General features: G+C 36.1%; 1 protein-coding gene across 2 annotated transcripts in view; it reads right to left on the reverse strand.

Moving 5' to 3' along the window:
- Positions 1 to 3,189: 3,189 nt before the first annotated feature.
- FGF10 (fibroblast growth factor 10) overlaps positions 3,190 to 17,462 on the reverse strand; it is a 59,700-nt gene continuing 45,427 nt past the window's right edge. For both annotated transcript variants that reach the window (XM_038124638.1, XM_038124637.1), the window contains exons 3-4: positions 10,032 to 10,135; positions 3,190 to 6,345 (exon numbers count right to left, since the gene is read on the reverse strand). In XM_038124638.1, the coding sequence (XP_037980566.1) occupies positions 6,148 to 6,345; positions 10,032 to 10,135 (302 nt within the window). In that variant the 3' untranslated portion in view covers positions 3,190 to 6,147. The remainder of the gene's footprint in view (positions 6,346 to 10,031; positions 10,136 to 17,462) is intronic.

A 17,462-nucleotide genomic window follows, 5' to 3' on the forward strand; every position in this document is an offset into this window, starting at 1 on the left:
AGGAAAAACTGTGTCAGGCCTCTGACAAAAGTCCAAGGAAAATGTTAAATGTTACAGAGTGGAGGGGAAGAAACAGAAGATTGCTGCAGATGGCTAAAACTTAGACGCTGTCACTTTCTGACTGTCAATAGAATTGGCTTCACATTCTACACCTGTACACATAATCAGATTCAAGTTTGACTTTGTTGACTGTTATGACTTTCTTGTGAAGAATGGTGGAGACACTAGACCAGTCAGAGAGTAAAGGGCCAACCACAGCTTCTGTGTAAATGACTTTCTCAATCTTGAGGTCCAGGCATTCATCTTCTGCTTGATAATGGCTGTCAGTGTGAACATATGCTGAACCCTGCTGCAGGATTTTGTATTAAAGCACTTTAACAGTTCTGACACTGTACCTTCCTACTGTATTTCCAAATTACCACAGAAATTGTAATGATTATGGCTATCAGCAGGACTTTTCTCTCACACTACATTGTTCACTTAATAACATTTAAGAAGCAATCAGTTAAATAAATAAATGGATAAAATCTTATCTGTCTCTGTCAGGCAAAGGATACATTACACATTTAACATGATAAACAGAGCCATATCTCTTCTTCCAAAGCTGGAATCTTATAGCTTAAATTATATTTAAGTAAGCACAAACTACATGCTAAATCAGTAGCACTCAGTAAGTTGAATTGCCTGACCATAAGGAAGAGAAAGAGACTGATCCTTTTTTTGACAAGATTACTGATATCTCTATCCTATATCATCACAGAAGCAAGATTCAGTGACAGACCAGGACAGGTCATGTATTGACTACCAATTGATAAGAGCAATGCAGATTGTTGTGGTAGTAGTAGTGGTAGTAGAATAGTAGTAATAAAAATAACAACAGCAACAACAATAATAATACTAATGACATAATATCCTTTCCTTGAGTGCACCATGGAAAAGGAAGGAAAGTGGCAAATATATTTTCATTTGCAACATATCTTGTGCATGGTTGTTGTTAAAGTTATCAAGTTATCTTCAATACATACTAACTTTTGAGCCTAATTAGTAAGTTTACTAGTAAGCGTTTGTGCAGTTTCAGGGGACAGACAAGGGTTATCATAACACCATGGGATCACAGGCTCTCTGTGCCATGTCCTACATGGTACCAGAAATGAGAGTCATCTGTTTGTGATTTTGATGACAATGTGCTGCAGACATCAGTACTGTAATTTCCCTCAGTGAACTATTTATGACTTTTGCTGATACATGTAAAAGAAGGAAAAAACATAGGAAATTACCATAAGTGGACAAGAAATACGCTGCACATAGCAGTACAAGAGTGATGCACATTTTTGAAAACATGGGCAAGAGAAACTTCAAGAGTATTTCTAATGCAGGAAAATATAAAAATTATCTGGGCAACATGTAAACAGTGCAAAAAAAGATATGAATTTTTTATTACACTCACTGAATCACCCTGCACTCAGAGCTCACAAAATGTGCACTCAGAGCCCACAAAACCAACGGAATCCTGGGCTGCATCCAGAGCAGTGTGGCCAGCAGGTTGAGGGAGTGGATTCTTTCCCTCTACTGGGGTGCTCTGAGGTTGAAATCTCACCTGGAGCACTGTGTCCAGATGTAGGGATCCTAACATAAGAAGGACATGGAACTGCTGGGGCAAGTCCAGAGAAGGCCACAAAACTGATGGGACTGGAGCACCTCCTCTACAAACACAGGCTGAGAAAGTTGGGGCTGTTCAGCCTGGAGAAGAGAAGGTTGTGTGTAGACCTCATGGCAACCTGCCAGTATCTGAAGGGGGAATACAGGGAAGCTGGAGAGGAGCTCTTCGACATGAGCTACAGTGATAGGTCAAGGAACAACAGGTACAAACTGAAAGATGATAAATTTAGGTTAGATGTATGGAAAAAATTCTTTACCATGAGTGTGGTGGAACAAGTTGCCCAGGGATGCTGTGGATTGCCCCAAGAATGGAAGAGTTAAAAGCCAGGCTGGGTAAAGCCTTGAGCAGCCTGGTCTAGTGGGATGTGTCCCTGCCCATGGCAGAGGTGCTTGGGACTAGATGATCTTAGCAGTCCAATCTAACCCTTAACATTCTATGATTCTATTCTGCATTAATGAAATTGCATAGAGTTACATCACTACAGGTCCTGGTGAGGAATTTCAGGTGTGGAAATTATTTTCATTTGTACTGCAGTAACTCAGAAATCACTACTCCCTTATCTTACTTGAAGTTTGTTTATTTTGCCTTTCACAGGAGCATGTTTTTGTAAACTGTTGCAGTAGACAAAGGACATATAATTTTTTTCTGGGATTAAGAAGTGAAAATACATAAATCAGGTATGAGATGCACTGTGCTTCATTAAAAAATCCTAAACCTATTCCAAGAAAGCTTCCATATGGTTAAACATGAGATTCAAAAAGTTTGGGAGGTAAGGGTAACTATGAATCATAATTTATATGTTGAAAGCCAATTAATTTTTCATATTCTATTTTTTGCTAACAATGCTATGGGAAACAACTTTTCTTTGCTTCTGTTACTTGAAGTTGCATTGAAATTTTTTCAGTCGAGGATCTTTTTCTGAAAAATACCATCAGTACTGACACATTGGCTAGCTGGAGCAGAAAGTGTTTGTTGCATGTTACACTTTTCTTTCTCCCATTTAATAGGAAATTAGGAAGATGAATTTGGTCCCACAGTCTAACTTAGTGGACTAAATAATGATACTTGACACTTCAAAAGAAGGGTTATTTTCATACATTAGTTTCAAGATCACTCCTTGGAACTGTTTGTCTGAATAGAGACAGCCAGTTACAGGAGGGGCATGAACTACAAAGTTGTGCTCCTACTTCTAAAACTTGCCAACCTTTGGTGAACTTCATAACCTGAAATGTCTTGAATAAAGTCTTATACAAAATGTAACTGTTTTTTCAAAATTATTAGTACATGCTTTTCTTCCTAAACCCCTTCTACCTTTCATCAATCATGCTTCGTCTAAATTCATTGCTTTTTTCCACTGTATAAAATGACGTGGATTCAAATAGAGGAAGAATCTGGAGCATTTGGTTGTTATTAGTGTGGAGATAGTGGCCTCACACATACAAAATATTAAAAATACTTTGAAATGTTAAAATTATTTTTGTTTGAGGAGTATACATCACAAAATCACAGCCTGTAATACAACAGATCTTTTAATTTTTTATTTTTATTGTGCAGTACAATTTTAGGTTAATAAAACAAACAAAGGCAATACTTTTATTCTCTAATCCCCACATTTTATTATTTTATTTAAATATAACATACTATACATTGTTGCTCAGTGATTTTGGTATCCCTTTTATTTTCTAAACCCCTCCCCCTGTTTTCCTTTTACTCAGGAGACTGTTATGCTCAGGGTGACAGAAAACAGAGCTTATGGTTGAGGACCTGGGATACTCTAATATCTGCAGTTTGCTCCCACTATAGTGGGCGTTACAGTATACCAAACACACAGGAATCATTGATTCCTTCAAAAGGGTTTTTTATTTTGGTTAATTTTCAGAAACCACTCTTCATGTCACAAATGGCTCCTGGCTCACTTTGGGAAAGTGATATTTCCTGATCTTGTCATTTGAGCAGCATGGTGTTTTGAGTACTATGATAATATTTATGTATAATCCTCCCCTGACAAAGTCATCTAGGTAAGTCTGTAAGAAGAGAATTTCATTTGTACCCTAAATGTTCTTTAAGTCGTCATTCAATACTGCATTCATCCAACTCATACTGAAGGTTCAGTACGGGTGGTCCATTATGTCTTGTCAGTTTTAATTACTGATTGCAAATTTAAACAACAGAGACTAACTTTTATCATGGTAGTTAAATTTTGCTGTGAGCTGCAATTACATTTAAAAATTGAAATTCTTATTTCTCTTTCTAGAAAAATGTCATTTGAAAGAAGAAAACTGGAGATAAAGTACCATGAAATACAACATCAGCTATCAACTAAAAATATGTTGTCTCTCAATAAATTCCTAGTTTTAAAACAGCTGACTTTATTTAAGGACAGGAAATATAATCTGACCACTTTGTATTTTATGGGAAAGCTTTTTTTTTTCTTTTTTTTTTTTTTAACAGCTAATATTTAAATAACAGATTAAGATTGAAGTGCTGGTTAAACATTGACTTAAATAAGTTATAGAAGATTCCAACAACACCAGCCTTTATAGAGGTTAAACATTCTCAAAAAGACACATTAAGCAAGGCTCTCCTTTGTACCAAAATACAGTCTCCAAACAATAAAAATAAAACCAACTTTTTCACAACGAGAAATATTGAAGATAAACTGCAGCATCAATATAATCTTATAGTTATCAGTTAAAGTATTTAAAACAAAATAATATTATACTACTTTTGTTTCGTACTAAAGACACTGCAAAGGCTTATTTATTTATTTAGTGGAATACAATGTGAAGACAGTGGTACAAATTGTTTGATGTACTGTTTTCTATTTATCTGCTCTAACAAAATGAATCTCAATATGGTTACACTGGTGAGCTATCCAGAGCTCTCTAAAATTACTGAGTAAAGCAAAATATAAAACAAACCTTATGTACTTTTAATTGAACAGACTTCATGTTATGCTTAACTTTTATTATACTGCAGTTGCTCAAGTTAAGCCACGGGACGAGTAACACTTCATAAAAATGTGCTGGATATTATGTATTTTGAGCCTTCAGTTACTGTGATGGTTATGAAAGGCATGCTAAAGCTGGAAACCAGCACAGCTTTTCAGTTGGCTCTCGTATATAATATACACGTGAGTAATAATCTCTGAAAAATGCATGAGCATGATTTTGGATCCCACGAGGATGATTTTGGTCTTGCAGCCCTTAGCTAGATATCACTCCCACTTTATGCCTGTGGCTCTTCAACTTGGTACCAAAGGCAAATGGGTTGAAAGAGGATATCAGTTGAATAAGGTGTGCAGGACTGTGTTGCCTTCTTGCTTACCTTTCAGTGGCCAAATGTTACACTTCGGAATTACACACTACTGTTTTATTTCAACGCTCGCAGTCTCAGTGATTTTAACAGGGCTGACCACATCAGGGTTCCAGCCCAGTGTGTGCTGCAGAATATCACACTGATAGCAGTGTGTTAGATCCTAGCTCCAAACTGAAATCAAAGTCAGGTGAATATACACACAGATGCATTGACACCCAAGTACAGATGTGGCTCCTTCTCTCAATTTCAAAATAGCAGAAAGACCCTTTGAACAAAATTTTTCTTGAAGGTTCTTCGTGAGTGCTGATAAGTAAAAAAAATTCTCCAATATAAAGACACTCAATACCATAAATCCAAGCACTGCTTGTTTGGTCTTATGCTTAAGTGCAAGACAGTTTAGGAAAAAAATGGAATATACACTCTAAATTCTGCCTTTAAAGCCTTGTTTAATTCTCTGAGTACTTCTGAGGTTCTGACATTTTAATCTATCAACCTCTCTGTGAAGTACTAAGAAAAAGGGAAAATAAGAAAGAAGCAAATGAGGAAACATTTCAAATAAAAAAGATATTTAACATCCTATTAAATAAATAACTTAGAGAGAAATAAAGAGAAATGAATTTAGGACATACAAGAAAACCATACTATTCATTTTGTTAGAACAGTTATACACTACTTTGCTTATCCTATCCATTCATCCACAAGGCTTCTCCAGAAATGTCATTATTTGTGCATATGACCCAAGTGCTTCCAGTAAATGCTTTTGTGTCTAACTGTTCATTGAATCATTAGGCTTGAATGAGCAATTAAGGACTTTGATAAGAGTTAGTATTCCATAAATAGCATTCCCCATGAAGATCACGCAACAGATTATCTTATGTCCATCAAGGTCTGTTGCAGTGATTAAAAAAAAAAAAAAAAAAAGTTCACACTGGCAATAAATTCCATCCCCTTTGATCCAGCTTCATTTTGATTATAAGATATGACAACGAACTAAATAAAGGTATTTCGTGTGCCAGCAATAAGTACAAAACCTTCAAAGGCTTCCCCTGCTCTCATTTCAAACATGCAGATGTCTGTGCTACTTCTCCGCATCTACCTTTTAAGAGAATTACCAAATATTCTTGACATAACAGCCTTTGGTTCAACTGCGTCAAAAAAAGTTTGTTCATCTATGACATGACTACCATAGGAAGAAAGTGAGCTGAAGTGTTTTTCCTTCTTGTTTTCTGTCCTCTCTTTGTGGTTCCCCTCCCATTCAGGGCCACAAACATTTGCCTTCCATTGTGCTTCCAATTTAAGGACGCGTATGTGTTATATCCATTTTCTTCTATTCTTTCCTTCAATTTGCAATCGCTATTAAACTCCTTCTGTTAAAAGAAGAAAAAACCCACAGATTCAGAACAAACATAATATTTCAGCATAATGAAAGCAAATACTTTTAAAAAATGTTTCAAAAGATTGTAGTCTTTTGTATGTGACACTCTTTTAGGATTCCATAGTGTATGTAAATAAAAGTTTCACTGTATCAACAGCATATAAAGCATCATCAGTTAGACTGCAAAAAGTGAAATTAAAAAAAGATATAATTAATAATTCAATGCATAGATATAGCAGTTAAATTATATAATTCATTAAGAATTGAAAATCAGCTTCTCTGTGTTGGAATATGGCAAGAATATTAAATCAAGTTCTCAGTCATAAACTCAAAAGCATAAGGAAGCAATTTTGGAATCATAAATCACATTTCATTTCTAACAAATATAACTCAAATATCTTGAATGAGATTATTGATTCCATACATTAAACAAATATTGAGGAAATTGGACTATTTCTTATTTAAAGTAAGAATCTTTAGACCATGCTGGTAATGAAAAAAGGCTTTTTTTGGATAGATGCAAATCACTGTTATGATGCTATCACAATTGATGTGAGGCCTGTTCACTTGGCTGACCCGATACGAAGCTTAGCCTAAAAAGGAATCAAGTATGATCCCATATTTTATTGACTAAACAAGGTTGGAAGTAATTTTATGTATGGGACCAGGGATTAAGATTTTCTGGTTTTAAAGGAGAATCAGTTGTCAGACTGTTAGAATGAATCAAAAATACAAGCCTGCAGAAGCATGTAGGGGAGCCTACTTATTTTTTATACTGTTAAATATAATTTTACATGAACGCACTTTTCTATATAGAAGCCAAGAATAGTTATTTTCATAAACAAGTAATTCCTATCCAGTTTTACCAAACTACTTATATTGCATTTAGAAGCTTTTAAAAGTGGGGTGTTTGAAACATTATTATATAAAATGAAAAATCAGCATTTTGTTGTTCCTGCATTTCAGAAAATAAGATGTCATTGCACAGCTCAGGAAGAAGCCAGTCTCAGAGTATGATATACTAACTATATACACTATTTTAATGTGATTATAAGGAAGACAAAAAATAAGTCTGAATAATAAATCAAGTTTCATGTTAATGAAATCAAGTTAAAAATACTTTCCATACTTATTAATTTAAATTAGAATTTTGATCCAGTGAGAATTTTGTGTGGACAGTTTATGTTTCCCTTAGTTGCTTCTATAACCATTGGAGACCCGCTTGATGGAGTTGCATACATTCAAATTAAATTTGGCTCCCAAAGTGCTCTTTAATTTCAGGATTAGTAGTTATTTGAACAATGATCAGTGGGGAAGACACTATCAAGGCAAGACCCTTTGCGAGATCACTTTTGGCACTGCCTTCACCACAAAGCCACCATACAGATAATTTACGAGTTATTTTCTGTAATATGTGTCCTCTGGCATCAAGGTATTAAAAAGGGAGGTGCTCATTAATCACAGTTCTAAACCACAGTATCTTCTTCTATCTGCCAATTTGTTAAAGAAGTTTAAAGAAGCTAATTTCGTTAAAGAAGCCTAAGAGTGAGTCTTTTCTCCCTCATTTTAACCAAAACTGGGTCAAATGGAAAAGTATTTGATTAATGTAGAAAGAGCTTTGCTTGTTTTCCTAGATGCAGAGTTGTACTCAAATCCAACTTGTACCTCTATTCTTAGATAACAGAAAAGATGTTTCAATGTGCGTAAGAAGTCTTACTGGCAGAGGTCTGAGTGCTACACAGGACTGCTTTGCTCATTTCCAACAAATCTCAGCATAAGTCTGCACCAATGTCTATTTTGCACGTGCTCAAGGGTGTTTTTACAATTTTTATTGGTTCTGGTTTTGGTATTCGTATCCATCTGCAAGCTGCCACACTGTAGTAATATGAGGCTAACTGCAAGTCCTGGGATTACTGGAAAAATAGTAACAGAAGCATTCTTGAAATTGCTAAAGTATTATGGAATAGGTTTTGATAAACCATTATGCTGTGATTTTATGATGTGAGTATTGAAAAATTATCTCAGCTGGAATTAAAAAAAAAGGCTTCCCACGTTCGTATCTTCCTGTCAACACTATTTCTAATACACTATGAATTACCAAATCTTATGGCAGCAATTTCCATCTATGGTACATTAAAGCTGCTTCCATGTCTTTTGTACATATATAGTGTTGGGATAGACTCTAAAAAGACTCTCACCACACCAGGCAAGGCTGACAACTGGGGTAAGATTGTCTTGGGCTTTGGGATGGACCATCAGAAATGACTGAAGTGCACAGCTGAGTTGTGTGAACTGAAGGTGGTGATTTATCTTAAAACCTCCAACTACCTACAGAAGCATACCCATGATCAATGACTGTACTGAGTAACTCAGTACACAGTTTTCTCTCTCAATAAGCAGCGATTATCCTGTATTTCTGACCAGTATAAATCTAGAAATTAGATCTACATTTACAGGAATATAAGAAAAATGTCTTTGTTCTTGTCTCTCCTTAATGTGATTCTTTGACACAGTCACAGAGTTTAGAAAACCAGAAATATGTTGTTGAACCAGGAGTGACTAGCCACAGTGCAGCTGAGGGAGGACAGTGTACATAGTTTTTATGAACTAAACACACTCTGTAGAAATGTTTCCTTAAGAAAGAGGGCCAAATGACTAGAAGCCCCTCAAGTCTCACTTGAGATTACCATTACTTCATTGTTTTCAGCAGAAATAGGAGGCCTAGCTACATTGCTCAACCATAAACTCAGTCCCTATATGTGACATCCTTTCTATAAAACATATGGATGATCTGAACATTAAGCAACCTGCAGAATGGCTCATAGCCTTTCCAGGAACTGGAACAACATTGCAAAACTTCAAGCCAAACCAGATGTAATACCAGAACAATCTGGTGTTTGTGTAATCATGGGGATGTGTGAGGATACGTTTGAGTTTAGTTGTTAGATTTATAGATCATATCGCTTTGTTTTAAAAGTATTTGGACAGTTTCTGAGTTTCCTTGGGTTGGATTGTTTTTGTTTGGTTGATTACTTTGGGGTTTTGATGTTTGGATTTTTTTCTTATGAAAGTATCTGTAACTCCAAACTTACACAAATACAAATTAAGTATATATGGACATCTTTCAAGTGTTACCTGAATTCTGCTCAGATAAATCTTAGCTGCTGATATTTCAGTTCATGTCTCTCTGTACTGTCCATAATCTTAATCATTAGTCAATATAGTCAATTTAAAGCCTGCTACTCTAGGAATCTTCAAAGTTTAATTTAATGGTTTGGTGTGTTTACTCCATCAGCTCAAGTTTCCATGATTTCAGGCACCTTTGTTCCTCTCTCCCCCACCCTCGAATTTCTGCTAAGTGCAATTGCACTGTAGAAAAAAACAAGCCTTAAAGACTACGTTTTGTAAGACCCTCTCTACTGAACACCTTAACAAGCAATGTGACTGAGAAAGTAAGTGTGATAAATTCCAGCAGCTATGTTGGTATGACATGAGCTTAGCAAACAACAGGAAGCTTGTGGAGAGGGGTGATCCTGGTTTATCAGAGGACGAAATTTTGATGAACAGCTCATTTCAGCTCTAATTAGTAGCAATACACAGACAAGCAGTGTTTCAATAGACAAGATAGGGAGCTGTGCTGACTCCTGAAATCCATTTGGAATGTAAAAAGGTACTTACAGAGCCGTAGACTTTTCCTTTTTTGTTCATGGCTAAATAGTAGTTGCTCTTAATAGACTTAACTGCCACAACTCCAATTTCTACAGATGTTATCTCCAATATGCCTAAAAAATAAAAATTGAGCTATTTAATCACTTTGTTACAGGATTTTCTCACTCTAGAAAAGACAATAAACCTGAAAAATACAAAACTTGTAATATTTAGGGCCAACTGACCAAAAATTCAGCAGAAATATTCTTTAAGGCACTGCAAGAATATACACAAACATTTTTTTCAATTAACTTGTTTCCTAACCCTGCATTTTGCACCCCATAGATACAACTTCATTCTTCTTAGCAAAGATTTTAGTATAACTTATCAGAAGAGACATTGAAACCACAGCATCAAATTAAATATATAGCACATGTCAATAGAATATTGGATTTTCCCCAGTCTTTAAAACCCTTGGTAAACAATTTATTCCTTGTAGATCATTTAGATAAACTAAATCTCTTCATTGCACTGAGCTGATAAATTCACTTTTGGCAAATGTGTTGACAATGTGTTGACAAGACCAACACTAATGGCCACACTGTCTTTGTCTTCCAGATATCAGAAACATTTTGCTCTGTTTGTAATAAATAATATTCCCCCCTCACCCCCACCCCCCTCCCCCCACTTCCCCCCAGGCTTTAAAACAATCTCTTTCTGGGACACTGGATGGTTCAAGGAACCTGTAATGGGAGATACACCTTTTCATCTCTGTTTTCTGCCCAGGAACATACTGATTTAGGAGTAGGAGACCGCATGCTTGGCTCCATCATTTCTCCTGTTCTCCTAACATTTATGTAGCAATAGTTAGATCAATATCCTGGCTAACTAAGTGTGGTACACTAGGGGTGTACCAACAGAGAAATTACAGGAGGGGCAAAGCTGCCCTCCTTGATTAGGTTGTGATAGCTTACATATACCAGGGCCATGCCATTGACAGAAGCAGATGAGTGAGTCCATATTTGCATGGCTCTAGCCTGTATTATTCTTAAAATGTTGCTCATTTTCACAGCAAAGAAAAGCCAAAGTAGCTTTCTTGATCTTCTGAGAGAACATTGTTATAGAGGACTGAGCAGCTCTCCCACAGGACACCTGCTAAAGTAATTGTGCCCAAAATCAGAGTAAAGTGGACTAACTTGTGGATAGCAAACTAATAGAGGGCAAGAATGTGATGCAAACATTGCTACAACACCATGAGTGACGCTTTTTTTTTTTTTTTTTTGTATTTTCCATGCCAAAAAAGTGATGAGAAGAATTCAGTTAATTCTTTCTACAGAATTGTATTCTGAACAGTGTCTGGGTCCATTTGTGACACCAGTAACAAGACAAAAACCAAACCAAGCCAAAACACAAATAAAGAAGCAAGAAAAATACTGGCATGACATGTGCCATTATAAATTTTTATTTGAAAGGGATTAAACTGATTTAGATGTTGCCATGCTATCCTTGTAACAATATCATCATATTAGGCTATTTCAATTAACTATTTCACTAAGAGCTGAAGGAGAGCAGTGCCTAAATAAGCCCTGCACTTGAATGATTGACATTACTGCTTTTCAGTAAAATACTTAAATGAAAACAACACAAGTATAACTAATGAAAATATAGTCTGGTTTTTCCAGTAAAGTTTGTTTGCAATTTCATACTCCATTATATTCCTGGTGGAGCAACTGTAAGGAGGTCATGAGGAGAAATGTTACTACATTTATTATACCCACAACAATGAGCTTGCTTTTAGCTGGTTAAGCTATTTAGTTGTAGCCAAATATTGAAGAATTGTTCCAAATTATTGTCAGGCTGATAATATCATCTCTAGTGATCCTGGATTTATTCTCACTGAGTGTGTTCTGTGTACTTGAAAGTTGAAAAAAGTATGTTTTTTGTTGACAATTTTGCATATTCTATCCTCTACAGTATTTAATTTGGGAGCAGTGAATATTTTAATGGATGTTTTTCTTTCAGATCAATTTAATCTTGATCTGTTAACCCTCGGGCAATAGGGACTTAACATGATACTTTGATACTTTGCTGCTCTCTGTAGTCCCCCAAGAGCTACCAGCTAGTTACAAGCACAGTTACAACATAAATTTTGTCTAGATTGCAAATTATTCACTGTATTTACAGATCTTCCCAAGAGAAGAATCTCTACTTTGATGGAAATCTTTTGAAGGCAATAGGAATATTTTATTGGTTTCAGTGATGTAGACAAATTTCAAAGATCGCAGACAATCACCTACTCATCTGACATGAATCGTCAAGAGAGCCTAAGAAATTTCTAGAACTTTGAAATATAATTTAATTTGAATAAAAATAAGTAAAATGCATTTGATGTAAGGGTGAAAATATGCATTTGATTATTCTTGAAATGTTATTAAATTCAGCAAGAATATATTAAAAAAATAAATTGAGATATACAGTATGAAGCTTAAAACGACAGTGTTCTCCCCTTTTCCCGTCCCTTTCTTTTTATTTTTTTAAATTTCTTATTCCATTCCCAACAATATTAACTTTTAATTGGAACTCCTTTTCTCTCTTCTCTAAGACTGAAACAAAAAAGGCATTTCAATATGCTTCCTTGCATGCTTCTTGTATCTGATTTTATACCATTGCTGGGGCTTAGGTATTTCCATGCCTTAAGACTTAGGTCCAAGAAGATCTTTAAGATAAATAATTTCCATGGTATAATGTGACTTGTAATTATTCTTGATAATAAGCAGTACAAAAAAATTTACTGTTATTGGGGTAAAAGTCTTAGGAGTTATTTATTCTGGTTTCATGCTTCTCAGGAACTTGAAAATTAATTAATTAAAAGAAAAAATCAAAATGCTCTGGCCTCTATTGTTGCTTTAAACCAGATAGCACACTATTGTTGCTTTAAACCAGATAGCACACTATTGTTTTACAGCCATAACTTTGCAAAACCCAACAATTACAACTAATCTCCATTGACTACATCCACTGTAAAAGCATAGCTTTCAATACCCAAATAATTTCCAATTATAATTAGAAAGATTTCATATATCAAGATGACATGTGCCCTGTAGCTATGCATGTGCTCTCTTTACAGGTCCCAAAGCTTTTAAACATTTTCCCAACAGAACCCAAATGTATTTACCTTAAATAAACTGTATTTTTATAGTTTATGAAAGTGATCATTATACACATTACAAGGCAACAGAAACCTGTTTTTCTTCTTCCTTTGCACAGAGGGTCTGTAAAAATTACAAGTAAAAATTGCACTTCCTTGGTTATATGTTAATTAAAAATCTCCTATATTTTATAAAAATGCTGATAAAATGAAGCAAAAAACCTACAAAATATCCTAAAAATGGAATGAAATTATGTCAAGCAATTCTTAGGAAAGGTAATTTGACAGAATATCAGATGTGTTGTCAAGGCAGAAGTGCAGTGGATGTAGACACGGTCTGCCACAAGAAATGCTTGATTCTGGGACCAAATTCAAGTTCTTTGCAGTGTGAGACAATGGTCATTTTCCCATAGTTGTATCATTTGTCTAAGGAGTTCTTATAAACACATTTAGAACACCTCTAACACTAGTTGCAGTCCTATCTATGCAGAAGAATGGAACCACCATGCATCTTCCTATGCCTTTCAAAGATTATCCCATATATGCAGCAATCCACAAACAATCCCTCCCCCCTTTGAGTTTTCTCCTGTCTGCAAAAATATTGTAGATGAAGAGTGAGTTCTGCTGGATAGAACGTGATGATGACTGAGAGCTTGTGAAACCTTTTGGTTTCCCAAATGGTGACAAGAAGCTGTTGGGCCCATGAAGGAAGCTGCATCTCTTCATAGGTACCTGGAGAAGACAGGGCTTGCTGTGACTGCAGGTGAGACTAAACAGACTTTTCAGAATTTTGGCTTTTGTGCCCAACAGGGAGTTTCTCTGAAGGGCTACCTTTGTCTGCCACTGTCTTAAGTCAGAACAAGTTAGTGTTCAGGCATAATGTTGAAGACATGGTAGTTCAAAAAGCTGTTTTTAGTAGGTGGCTTGAAAAAAAGTGGTTTGACACAAACAGATTTGTTGGATGTAGTCATGGAAGAGGGAAGTGCTAAGATAATGAGGCCACAGCCTCTGTTTCCACTCTGTTTCACCAATTACACATGCAAGTTGAAAATATCACCGAATGACAAATTATACTGATATTCCTATATTTACCTGTATTTTCTGACAACAGGAAAAGGAATATGATGGATTAATAGATTAAAAAAAAAAAAAAGAAAGCTGAAGATGGCAAGCAAGTCTTGCCTTTGAAAGCTTTTTCCATTAACGAAAGTAGTTCCACTGAAAGGCAATCTTACAGACTTTGTGCTTGAATTTGAAAGGAAGGTTAAGATACAAATCACACAACCCACAGTGCCACAGTGGGCAGAAACCTCAGATAATAACCAACCTGAATTTGACTTAAAAATTGACTAAAGCTTTGACTTAAAAATTAAAGTTTATTTGAAGTTAAACCATTTCTGATTTTAACATTTGATTCTGGATTTTAAAAAATCAAAATATTTGATTTTTTGAGACTGCCATCATTCTTACTCTAAATTAGAAGTTAATGTACTGAAAGACCACAAAGCAATCTGCTAATGTGTCATATTTAGAGGAACTATAGCCAAAATACTAACGTTCCATGGACTTTTTTATCCAATGTCCACATCTAATACATTTGGATAAGCCTGAGATATGTATCTAAACTTATGGAATATTATGGTAACAAAAGCTCTGTGCCTTCCTATATCACCATAGTATCAGCATAAGATGTGATATCTCCACATAAAAATCACATTGAAGACTAATTACTAGAGCCCATTCTCAGATCCACACAGTCTGTACCAACTTCCTTTTCATCTTTTACTGCTTTTATGACTTTAATTTCAGAGCAGAGCACGGATGACTCAATCAATGGTTCCCTGTAGACCCAGCAAATCGAAGGGTGGCATCTGGGATGAGAGAATCTCTTAGGGATCAATAATGAGAGCTGTTAGCAAAGGAGGAGTTTAGGTTTAGCTACAAAATTGGCAGGAATCAGTTTAGCAAGTATACATCCTGACATGTAACAGAAACAATTAATTCAGGATCTCAGTTAGCCTACATTTTTCCCTCTGGTCAATGAAGACAGCCGACTTCAAAGGACAGTTCTAAACACCACCACTCCCTCTATTAAGTTTCCAAAGCTACATGGGTTAAACTGAAGCAAAGGAAATGCTGGAAGTGACTTTGAGGACAAATCTATTTTGTCAGTTATGAGGAGTTCAGATGTTCCCTCAAGGACACCATGTCTGTCACTTTCATCACTAACACACAAGCATGTAATAAGATTTAGCTAAAGTGCTAGGGAGTATAAACATGTTTGCTTCCTTCAGATGGATTTAATTCACGCTGTTGAGGTGGAATGGCTACACATAGAGCCAACAGTACCTGGTTCTTTTAATCAGAGCTCAGATTTCTTGAGCTCTGTGTTTTGAGCTGAGATGGGAAGACATAAACAGTTGTATGAATGTTGACAGAAAATGTTGATGTCTGAGCACCTCAGCCTGCTTGACCAAAACACTGCAAGATTTGGTAACTTTTAGATTAGACACAGACAGTGTAGGAATACATTATCTGATCTGGTTTTGGGACAGAGAAGATATAAATGACAACTCATACTAACCAAGGAAGAGCAGTGATTCATATGCCCAGAGAAAAAATGGAAAACAAAACACCACAACAGTATAGTACATATGATTAGATGCAGGGTTGCAGTTATCTGATTAGATCTCTTGACAAAGATGCCTTAAGGAATTTCAGCCCTCCCTGGCTTCTTTTTCCTGCCTCTGTGCTGAAGTTCACCAACCCTTCAAATGTGACTGTTTGTGGAGCAGCACTATAAACAAAATCATTGGAATGATCTAGCTTCAAAAAAAACTCTCAATAGAAAACAAATCAGCCTTAAACCCTTAGGACTAAACAATCCAAGCTTTTGGAGGCAGTTTTAGTAGTATATATTTTCTAGACCTTCTAGTGCTCTCTTTTTGGTCTCTTTCCAGATGACTAATTTTTTTGAAGTGAGGTGCCCAAGACTGGACCAATGTTCCAACTAAGGCCTGATGGGTACTGACTTGAGCAGAATGACTACTCCATGTGTTTATAAGGAAACTTGGATTCTAATCCAAATCCTAATCGAAACTTGGCAGTCCATGTATGTTTCCATTTTGTAGACAGGACCAGGCACTCAGGATTTCTGCCAAATCTTAAATTTCCATGTCTCCACAGAAACATGCAGGAGAATGGAAAGCTTGTAAGTGAGTAGTACAGATCAGTACATTTTCTGAGGGCTGTATGGATCTGCCTATTTCGACCTGGGTGAAATCCCAAGTTATCTTTGACATTCATGATTACTTTATTCAACTCCTGCGTTTTACCACTTGTATAAGATTCAAAGTGAATAACTTTAACTGGAAGAAACTGGATAGAGGTAGGGCTATTCCATTTAATATCCATCCCAACAGACAAGGGAGGACTAACAGAGGACTGCAGAAGAAACAGTCCAAATGCATAGTGACTGACAGAAGTATCTGTACATCACCTGCAATCTGTCCTTTCCCTCCTGGGGAAGGGAGGATCTTCTAGCTGGGTGGAATGCATTGGCAAGAGAACTAATGGGCAGAAATCAGCTAGCAGATACAATACCTGTATTTGTAAATGGGGTGCAAATGACAACTAAATGGAGCCAAACAGTATTTAGACACTGACAAATACAAGCAGATGGAAGTGAGCCAGGGTGCTAAAGCAGTCAGAGTATGTACAGACAGATGAAAAAAATCCTATGAGGCATAGTATAGGCATTGTGGGACAGGAAACCCAGTGTGCTGCAGATGTCCTCTGCAATATGTCTACCAACAATCTTTATCCAAACGACAAGTTTGTTGTCTGCTGCTAAGACTGTCTGACACATACTGTGGTTGTTGTTCTAGCTAAGGCTGCTAGAACAACAGCTAAATGGGACTATAGCTCCCTTCCATCATTTTTGTTTCATTTTGGACCTCCTTTGTCCTTATGGTGGATCTTGACTCCCCTTTGTGCAAGAAAACAGGACTAGAAAAATATGATCTGTTATTTCTCCATCTCAAACACTTATCTTCTTGTGGAAGGTAGGACAGAGAAGCATAACTACCTGCATAGGTATCACAAAGCTTGGCAGTATGCACTGCACTGCCTATGGAAGGTAGGATCTTCCCCTGAATCTCTATAGGTAGAATAACTTAGTAATGGGGGAAAATAGAAAAAAATCACAAAATTCTACAGGCTCCTCTTTAAAATACTATGACTAGGAGCAGTTTCTAGCAGTATCCTGCTACTGCTATGTTTCTCTGGGAAAAAAAAAAAAGTGTTTTAGTGTT

The sequence above is a fragment of the Motacilla alba genome, chromosome Z, assembly GCF_015832195.1.
Source record: "Motacilla alba alba isolate MOTALB_02 chromosome Z, Motacilla_alba_V1.0_pri, whole genome shotgun sequence".
Lineage (NCBI taxonomy): Eukaryota > Metazoa > Chordata > Aves > Passeriformes > Motacillidae > Motacilla > Motacilla alba.